Here is a 9918-nt window from a genome sequence, read left to right on the forward strand (position 1 = left end):
ACACATCATCCTATTTGCCTGGGGCACATGTCCTACTCCTGTGATCTCATACTGAAAGGGCAGCTAGTGATCAAAGACAAAGTTGAAAAGGACTGAGGAGGACAAGTATCACCTTTGGGAATGCTATTTTAACTACAGATTTATTTTTGTTTTGTTGTATTGTGTTTGTCTTTTAGGCGATTGCTTGGAATCATTACCAAAAAGGATGTGTTAAAGCATATAGCACAGATGGCGAACCAAGATCCTGATTCCATTCTCTTCAACTAGAATCATAGAGTTCTGGATGTAAAGCGGGAAGGACATTACAGACCATGGATATGTTTTATTAACTGGGTACCCAAAACACATTTTCCATATTTGGATGGTGAAGTCACATTAGTGTGTTGTCTCTTTCCTACAAGTTAACCAGTTGCACTACATAATCTCTGGAAATTAATTTTCTCTTTAGGAGAAATTACAGTTAGGCTTCCGTGATGTTACATTAGGCAGATTTCATGAAAGAATAAATAAGATTGCTATGGTTTAATTATATTTGTTTTTTAAAAGATTTTTTTAACTTAAAAAGTAGTTAGCCAATATGCAATCACTGAAAACTATGCAAGAAAAATTCCAACCATCCTGACCTATAACCTGTAGGAAACCGACGAAAAAGTCACTCTTTTGGGATCTAACTGTTGGTACTGGAAGACGAAGTGTAAACTAAGGGGCTTTGCTTTTCAAACCAGAGAAAGGAAAGCCAGAAGGAAAAGAGTAATGGTATTTTCTAGACTGTGAAGATTCAGTTCAAATGTTATCCTTATTCCTGTTACAATATTTAGCATTATTAGTTTGTTATGTGTGTATGTTTATGTTAATTTTAATTTCTGATTATAAGACAATGCTGCTTTGGTTAATCTCTTCTAAATGAATTTAGAGAGATTGACTTTTATAGCTTGCTTGTTGCTGGTACTCTTTTGAAGTGCACAAAGATAAGTTATAGAGCTTTCTCCTTGTCTGCAAAAAGGGTAATTTTCCAGGTGGCATTTGTTAGCTGGTAGACAAGGACTTTGCCGTGAATTTGTTAGTAGCAAGGAATGATTTCTTCCAGCTTCCTTGAAGTGAATAATTAGTAAACTTCTAAGCAAAGTCAATGACTAGGAGTTTCACATGTTTATGAGGTCCTAACTAATTCTCTTACCCAGATGCCACCTCCATGAATGATGGTGCTTTAGGCTTCTGGAATACGTAAAAACAGCAAAGGGAACCAAGTCTAGACTGCATACTGGTAAACCAGGGAAGACTCAGAACTGCATATGCATCCTCATGCATTCCTTTGTAAAGACCACCAGTACTAAAATAGCTGGACACTCATTGCACCTCCCAGCGATAAGTGTGTGTAACAGGCGAGTGTGTTGTCCCCATGAGCATGAATTAGGCTTGGGATACTTCCAAATATATTCAAGGTGTTGGAACAGGATAGGCAGCTGTGACTCCCTCAAGAGTCCTTAGAATTCTAAATAAAATGCAGAGCCATCCTAAGACACAGGGGTATGGACAAGGCCTGGTGACACCAAAGGTGCTTGTATCCAATTGAAAAGGTGCCTGTCTCAATTTCATACCACCTTTATTGCAGTTAAAAAAAAATCACACTCTGGGGACACTTGGTGGAATTACAGAGCCACCATCATCATTCCAACCACTATTTCATTTTCTGTAGTTTTACCTATGTGCAATTACTCCCCCTCCATTCTGTTCCACTTCTTACTCCTTAGTACCAAATCCTCTGTTTGGGATTGAGCGCTGCTCCTGGTTAATCATTCCTACTACAAAAAAAAAAAAAAAAAAAAAAAAACAAAAAACTCCCAGGGCTGAATTGTAAACCAAGGCTCAGCAGTCTTAATACACATGGACCAGAGGTGACACACAGCCATTTTCTTTGCCATGTGGCCCAGTTGCTGCTGCCATGCCTCCATTTCCACACTGGATGCCTACGGCAGTGAGATTTCACTGCCGGGGTAAGAGTTCAGCCTGGATCATTTTATAGCTCTGTTCCTAGCACTTCTCATCATCCTTCCAGCCCAGAATCAGTGGTCATTCTGCATATTCCCACCAACCTTCTACCCCCAAACACTTCAGTGTACCTCCTTTTAAGAGTTGCTGATCCCTGATTCTAGGACGTTTTTACCCCTAGTTCTTGTCTTTCCAAAATCTGAAATTCTTTTTTTTGCTCAGAACTGAGTAGCCAAGGGTTATTTTATTTTTATCTTTAAAATAATCAAGGCAATCACTAGAGTTTCTCCTTGTGAATAGATCACTCTAGCATTTTAATGAAAAAGAAAAAAATCTTTCTGGGGTATGTTGTATCATAGTAATGGCTCAGTAACCACATATTTTGTCCTTTCCATGCCACTGATTCCTTCATATAAACTATTTGGCTGACTACCCTGTATATTGTGTAGAAATCAAAGTTCTTATCTGTACATTTCTGGTCCAATACCTGTCTTATTAGTTGTCCTTCCCCACTAAAGTTTGCAAAACATAAAATGTTACTATTTCTGGTATTTAATGACAATGAAAGGTTTGGTCATATTTCATAGTGCAGTAGCGATAAGGAGGGTGTCTCAAGTTTGCTTTTGTGTTTCTTCTAGGCTTTGTTCTTGATTTTAGACAGATGAGCCAGTGTTAAGGTGCTACTTCAGAGAATAAATTCAAGAAATCAGATAACACTGTGCCAAGGTATACTTTGTAGATGCTAAGCACCGATTGGCCCTCCAGAGAATGACAATATCCCTTTGATACCTCACTCCTGATCAATCTCATTCATTAACCTCAGCTTCTCAGGAATTCTTGTAGCTTGTATGCTAGAAGTAGCTATGGTATATGGTATCCACTATATGTCCAATCCTATGGTTTGGCTCAAAGGTTGGCTAATTGCGGCTAGAGCTCTCAACTGCTAGCTCAGCACCTTGACATTTGAAGTTTCTTGTCTTGAGGGGAAGGAAAATGTTCTTTCTGCCATTGCCACTTTAACAGTTGGACATGCTTAAGCAACAAATACAACCAGTATAGGGAGGACTGTCAGTAGCATCAAATGGCCACGTACCTCAATGGCAAAAGACTAGATGGTTTGTGATTTAAAAATTAATGAGTCGAGATGAGACTATTTTGGTATTAAATGAGAAAATTGCCTAACACAAGGGAAGGGTTTACAAAAGAATGCCAATTAGTGTTTGAACGGAGTTAGGATTTTCCAAGTAAGAGTAGCTGGTAGCCATCCAGCCATAAAAGGAATGAGAGTCTATAGATTTGTAAAAGTGAAACTGCTATATTTTGTATCTTCAAATCTTCAATATAAAGAATTTAAAGAACCTGAAACAGTTAATGCATGATTCGTTATATTGGAGGGAAAAGCAGGGGACTGATAATACAAAATAATGGCAACTTTAAAGATCATTTCTACTTGGATGTTTGGCTAGAAACATATTCCAATGCTCTCCTCTTTCTCTGGCCACAGCATCCTGGCTCAGCCCAGCTGTTGAGTAGAGGTGGTAAGATCCACAGAACAGATATCCTCTGGTAGATAAGCTGACATTGATGATACTTTGAATTTGCCAGCTGGTGAAGCAAACGATTAATTTGTGATTGAACTGAAAAGCAGTTGAATTGTTTTGACACCAGAGGCTGAATCTAAACCCTTTACAGGAAGAGCAGAGCATACTATACATTTCTTAGCAGATCTTCAATTTTGTTTGAACATGATGAAGTAACCAGGGTTTAGTGAGATCTAAGGCCGTGAAGTAATTCACAACCAAGATCTTATGAACATATTCAGGTGTGAGGGGGGCAAATATGTTTTCAAAAACTTAGCGTGCAATAGAGTCTATTATAGAAATTAACCACTGCTGTATGTTTTAAGTAGTTCAATCACCTGTTGTGGTTCAGTCTTGATTTTCGTTTATTTTGTTAGGTGATAAGTAGGAAGATGCACTTGTTATCCCACACTATCTCTTGTTTTTTGTTTTTTGTTTTTTGTTTTTAAATAATGAACAGTGCAATCTTTGAACTTGAGTTTTTAATAATGATAGCGAAGACAATGGTGAGAACTTGAAACAGCCAGCATATTTTATATTGCCAAAGTACTTACTGATGACTGACCACACTGTCTTGTAAGGAACTGGGTCCCCTGCACTGGATCAGAGCCAAATGCAAGCCACCCATCAGTTCAGAGGAAGCAGGAAAACATCTTTTGGTTGGTGCATAGAACATTGAGTTCTTAAAAACCCTGAGAAAAATTAGGAATTTAGAAAGTAAGTGGGAGGTAGAATATTGAGTCCTTTAAAAAAAAAAAAATGGATGTCTAAATATGTGGTCTGAACTTAAGTGTCCTAAAACCTTGTTTTTTGTTTTTTTTTTTTTTGAGGAGTCGTCTTGCTCTGTCACCAGGCAGGAGTGCAGTGGCACAATCTCGGCTCACTGTAACCTCTGCCTCCCGGGTCCAAGCAATTCCCCTGCCTCAGTCTCCCAAGTAGGTGGGACTACAGGTGCACACCACCATGCCCAGCTAACTTTTGTATTTTTAGTAGAGACGGGGTTTCACCATGTTGGCCAGGATGGTCTCGATCTCTTGACCTCGTGATCCACCCATCTCGGCCTCCCAAAGTGCTGGGATTATAGGTGTGAGCCACCACACCCAGCCAAACCTTGATTTTTTTTAGCCATTTCTGGGATTGCCTGGGTTCCCTTTGGAGAAGAAACTAAAAGTTATGGCCATGGAAAAAGCCCTGGTAAGAAAATATTTGAATGGTGTAAGATGGTGGAAGGAAAGCCATCCCACACCCCTACAACATACGTTCTGGCATTTATAAACTGCTTGATCGTGTGCCTCAAGGGGAGAAAAAGTCAAGCAATGCTTCAAAGGCCAGGCTTTCTAAGCAAATGAGTGGTTCAAAGCAGTGTTTCGCTCAAGGGCAGTCTGGTTTTATGGATAGGGCCGACCCAAGACATCTGCTCATGAAGAAATGTGGCATCTGTTGCCATTTCCTAAACTATAAGATTTAGATAGATTGTCTTGAATTTTGATAGCAAATTTTTTTAAATTTATATTTTTGCCTCCTCGTACATCCTTATATATGGAAAAAAAATGAGAGTTCCTCAGATCAGAGCTCAGGAGCTGTGTCAATTTGAAGTTCAATCAGTGTAGTTGTCCTGGAGTGATCGCTGACTCTGCTCTGTTTCATATTTCAGTTGCTTGCTCCAAGGAGAGAATTTCTGAGACCAATGGGTGTTAGCAACTTTAAGTTACTCCCCAAATGTTTGCTGGCCACATTCTCATTTCTAAACATCTAGATCTGGGTAAAGGTTTGAATAGATGTAGGGAACAAAATTGGGTTTTCCATGGTGTAGTCTAATTTTGCCAAATCACCCAAGAAAGAAAGTATGTGACGTGTGGAGTTTGCATTTCTTGGATGGGACCTATCAGGTCACCCAGCCCAGTCTTACAGTCATAAATTCCTACCTCTTAGTTCCTGCCAAAGGGCCTTCAGCCTCTGTGTGCACACTCATTGAATGAATGCTTTGCCTAAAGTTTGGCCTTTTGAAGAAAAACAGCATGTGATAATATAAAAATATGAGAGTTTAAAAAAAAAAAAGATCTCTGCCTCTCCTCTCTCTGCCTCGTCCCACCTTGCTGTCTGTCTCATTCCCTTTCTCTCCCCCCACCATGCCCTGAATTCAGATTTCTCTTTCTTTTATTACAGGCATGTTGTTTTGAATGTGGACTTAGTGGGAGGGAGAGGATTGTTCTGAGAACAGAAACTGAAAGATAAGTCTGAGTTGATGGGACCAACAGGGCTTTGCTCCTCTGTGAGGGCCAAAGCCATTGATACTTGTCGGGGGTGATGAGGGCTTTAGCATCTCAAGGCAGACATATGAAGTATTTACTGCTAAACTATATTACTTACTAGTCCAAATCTGTTGGAATTCAGGGGCAGTCTAAGATTTGGTGAGTGAAATGCCATCTGGCAAAATTGAGAAGAGGGTGTGGCCTGAGAGGGGAATGTTCAGCCTCACTATCACATTAAGGGTACCTCAAAATACATGGTCCTCCAGTGTGTTCCTTTTCCTTCCTCCATTTCACTTTGTCCCCTCTTCTTCCTTTCTCTCCCATTGTCCTGGCTTTTTAGCACTCAGCTTTTTTTTTATAAGTATGTATTTACTTTTTATTATATATTTGGTCCTTTGGGACTTTGTGATGATTAAGAATTTATTCCATTCAAGATTTTAAAATGATGTGTTTAATACTTTGTTCTCTTAAACTGTCTTTTGAAGCTATGCTGCTAACCACGTATAGGCCAGAAAGGAGGTGGCCCTGTCAGTACCTTGGTCACGTCAGCTAAAGGGGACAGTGATGTCATGTGGGTGACTCTTCTTCATTTGACCAAGGCCAGCCTCCTGCTCTTACCTCTGCCCATTCATTTCTGGCTATGGGAAAACTACCACCTGTTGAGTGAGCCAATGAGGCCAGAAAGATCAGAGGTGCTGGGTTCCGGCCCATGGGCCACTGTTTGAATTTCTCTGTAGTAAGCTCTTTGTAGGGCTGGCTCCAACTGCAGTAGCCAAAGAAAACCTGTCTGACTCGACATTTGAATGCCTGAGAGTTGGTGAAAGTTCAGCTGAAGCTAATGTCTAGACATCAGCAGTAACTAGGCATCCAGAAAGTAGCTTCAACCAAAGCTAACAGAGCCCAAGTTTCCGCAGGAAGTTTGGTGCTGAGCTATCCAGAGCAGTTGTTTATCTGAGTGTTGCTAGCCCTTAGCCATGCTTTCTTAGCTTTATTCTCGCCTGTTCCTAGGCATAGCCTGAACCAGAGCTATGGCTCACTGCTCGCTTTATTCTACTCCCTAGTCATGCAGAACAACATAGTCTAAAAAGGAAGATGTGGACTGGGGAGTTAGGAGACCTGATTTCTATTCCCTATGCTTCTACTAACTAGCCTCGAGATCTTAACCGCTCTGTGCCTCAGTGTTCCCATCTGCAAAATGGGGATAGTGTTAATTGCCCTACCTACCTCACAGGGTTGTTGTGAGGATAAACTGAGACAATGAATTCAAAGTAAGTTGACAAGTAAGTGCTATGCAAATTGTAAGAAATGGAAACAATCATGTTAAAGGCAATGGAATGGACATTGGCAGAAGGGTTAATGGATTGTCCAAGCCCTTTCTCTGTGTGGCTTAAACCCAGGTCGCCATTGCTTTATACATTTTCACTTAGCACAGATTTGTAATTATGCATGTAATAAAGCACAGCCTTATCCACCCTGGTGTCTGGTGTGTTTCTAAAGACCCTAAACTTGGTAGCTATTGATTTCTGATCAGAAAACCACAGGGGCAGAGTAGAAGGCTCAGGGGAGGGTAGCAGAAAACACAACTGCAAACCCCTACTGGCAGGCCCACTGCTTAAAAAGATTTATTAAATACTTATTTTCACATTTACAGACTCAGTAATACTCTTTACCATAAGGAGGCAAATGAGAGGCAGCTTGCGTTTTTGGAGATGTTCCAGATACCCGGATACCTCATTCATTGTGGCTACTTAAATGTTCCTGTCTCATACATTGGTGATACTTTCCTGATGATGTGAGAATTGGCTGGGAGCTGTATTTTTCTCTCTCTTTAAGCTCTTAATGATGTAAGGTCGTGGGCTTTGACAGGCCTCTTGCCTACAGCTACTTTGTACAAGGAGGAAGATGGGTGATCAAAACGGTCCTCCCATGAATACTAGGATTCTTAGTACCCTCTTTATGGTGTATTGGGATTAAAATGTCTTCTGTATGAAATCCTCTGAAGTTACCCTGTAGATTAAAGTGGGATGAGGTATGGAGAGGTTGCTGTATCTGCGGACATTTTCATGCCTTGCTGGAACACGGAAAGCTACACTTTGAAGTACAGCTTTCCTACTTTCTCACTCTATTTTTCCTGTGTCTCACTCCCCCACTCCGTCCTGCTCTCTGTTAGCCAGACAGTACTAGGAAGACAGTGTACCATGTGTCCAAGTTTTACTTTAAGAATTTCCCTAGTTGACATTTGATCACACCTGCACTGGTGTTGACTTGATTTCTTGTTGCTACTGAGAACTTTAATGCCTTTGGCCCAGTTGGTATCATCTCAGGAAGGACACCTCTATGTGAAAATCACTCCCTCATAAGCCTAAAATCCCACAAAATTTCAGCTATTGATGTTTATCATTTTACCGTACCCCTTCCAGACTACTGTCATTCCTGCCTCTAATCTCTATACCTTTTAAGAAATAGCATTACATCTGTTACCAGCTATCAACAACTTGCTGTGAATCAGAGTGTCATGTCTAGTCACTGTAGAGCTCAGATAAAAGGTGCTTTGATGGAGTATGAGGTACAGACCTATCCATCATCTCTTACAGGAGCAGAGCCCAGAGAAAAAGCTGGAAATAACCACCAGATGTCAGTGCAATCATTAAAATACTGATGTGGCTGAGGTCTGGCCGGAGGGGAACTGTGAGGGGTAGGCAGGGCAGGAAGCATTAATTCATACATGTAGCTAGGTGCTGGGAATGCAAAATTCAATCACATGGGTATTTCTTCCTTTATCAGACATTCTCTTAATGTACATAATAACACTTTATGCTTTTCTTATTGTTTTTAAAGAAATCAATCACAAGGCAGTCCCTGCCTGTAAGGAGCTTACTGTCCTGGTATCTGAAAGTTGTAGTTTCTTTTTCTAAGCAATGTCCCAGGTGAAAACATTGAGGAAAGAAGGGCTCTAATTCCTCCCTCAGTAGGGGTGGCCATATCGTTTGCTGTATGACTAGGGCACTTTTGACAGTAGGAGGGACAACAGGCATAAACTAGGACTCTCCCAGGGTAACCAAGAAGTGCGGTGGTTCTGTTCCTCAGGGATCTTCAGCTCCTGTCCTTTGGAGTCTAGCTCCAGGCCTCCCAAGCTCTTTTCCTAGCATCTCAGGCTCTGCCCTCCCCTTGAGCTCCCAAGGCCCCTCCCCTGGACTCTCTTTCCTCCCTCATAATAAGCACTCTCAACTGCCACTGGGTTGTGGGATAAGAGAAATGCTCAAACAACCTCAAGTAAAAAATTCATATATCAAAAACAAAAATAGAGCTCTGAGAAGAGAGCAACATTCAGGGTAAGAGGTTCACTGGGGCCTCCTCAAGCTGCCAGGTTGAGGATTTTCTATACCTATATGTTGCCCACTGCTAGTGTCTCTAAATCGACCATTTGAGCATCTTCACTCCAGAGGCTGCAGATAGAAGAGAAGGTAGAGAAGAGGGAAAAAGCATAGGATTTGATGCCAGAGGACCTGGACTCAAGATTTACTACCTTGAGGAATTGGCTACCTTTCTTTTATTATGTTTTTGAAGACAGAGTCTCACTATGTTGCCCAGGTTGGTCTATAAAGTCCTGGGCTCAAGCGATCCTCCCACCTCAGCCTCCCAAAGTGCTGGGATTACAGGCATGAACCACTGTGACCAGCTACCTTCCTTGATGAAACAAAACTCAGGATCTCTACGTTTGGCCTTGGATGAACAGCCTGCTCTTGAAAAGGGGCTTCTGCGTCTCACAGTATGGCTTTGTGTTCCACAAGATTCTCCTTGCCTTGGAGGCAGTTTTCCTAGTTACCTCACTGGCCTAGGGGTGTGGTGGAGATCATCCCCTTTTTAATATTCTGGCTCAAGTGTGCCTCCAGAGCCCAGCTGAGCTGAAAGTAGAACTTTTCGTCTAAAAGTTTGGGAAAAATGAGAGAGAGCCATCGTGATGTGCCATGAAATCAGCCCAGCTCACCCATATTGGTGGCTCCCAAACCTAGCTGTGCATCAGAATCATCTGGGTATTAAAAAAGAGATTCCTGGACAGTTTGGCTCCAGACCTTGAGCTAGTATTTGGAAAACCC

At 41.4% G+C, this 9918-nt stretch overlaps 1 protein-coding gene across 4 annotated transcripts in view; it reads left to right on the forward strand.

Annotated features, from left to right (window-relative positions):
* CLCN5 (chloride voltage-gated channel 5) overlaps window positions 1-7292 on the forward strand; it is a 170755-nt gene extending 163463 nt beyond the window's left edge. For all 4 annotated transcript variants that reach the window (XM_063660654.1, XM_054471850.2, XM_054471851.2 and 1 more), the window contains one exon: window positions 177-7292. In XM_063660654.1, coding sequence (XP_063516724.1) covers window positions 177-267 — 91 coding nt within the window. In that variant the 3' untranslated portion in view covers window positions 268-7292. The remainder of the gene's footprint in view (window positions 1-176) is intronic.
* The last annotated feature ends 2626 nt before the right edge of the window (window positions 7293-9918 follow it).

This window comes from Pongo pygmaeus, chromosome X (genome assembly GCF_028885625.2).
Source record: "Pongo pygmaeus isolate AG05252 chromosome X, NHGRI_mPonPyg2-v2.0_pri, whole genome shotgun sequence".
NCBI lineage: Eukaryota > Metazoa > Chordata > Mammalia > Primates > Hominidae > Pongo > Pongo pygmaeus.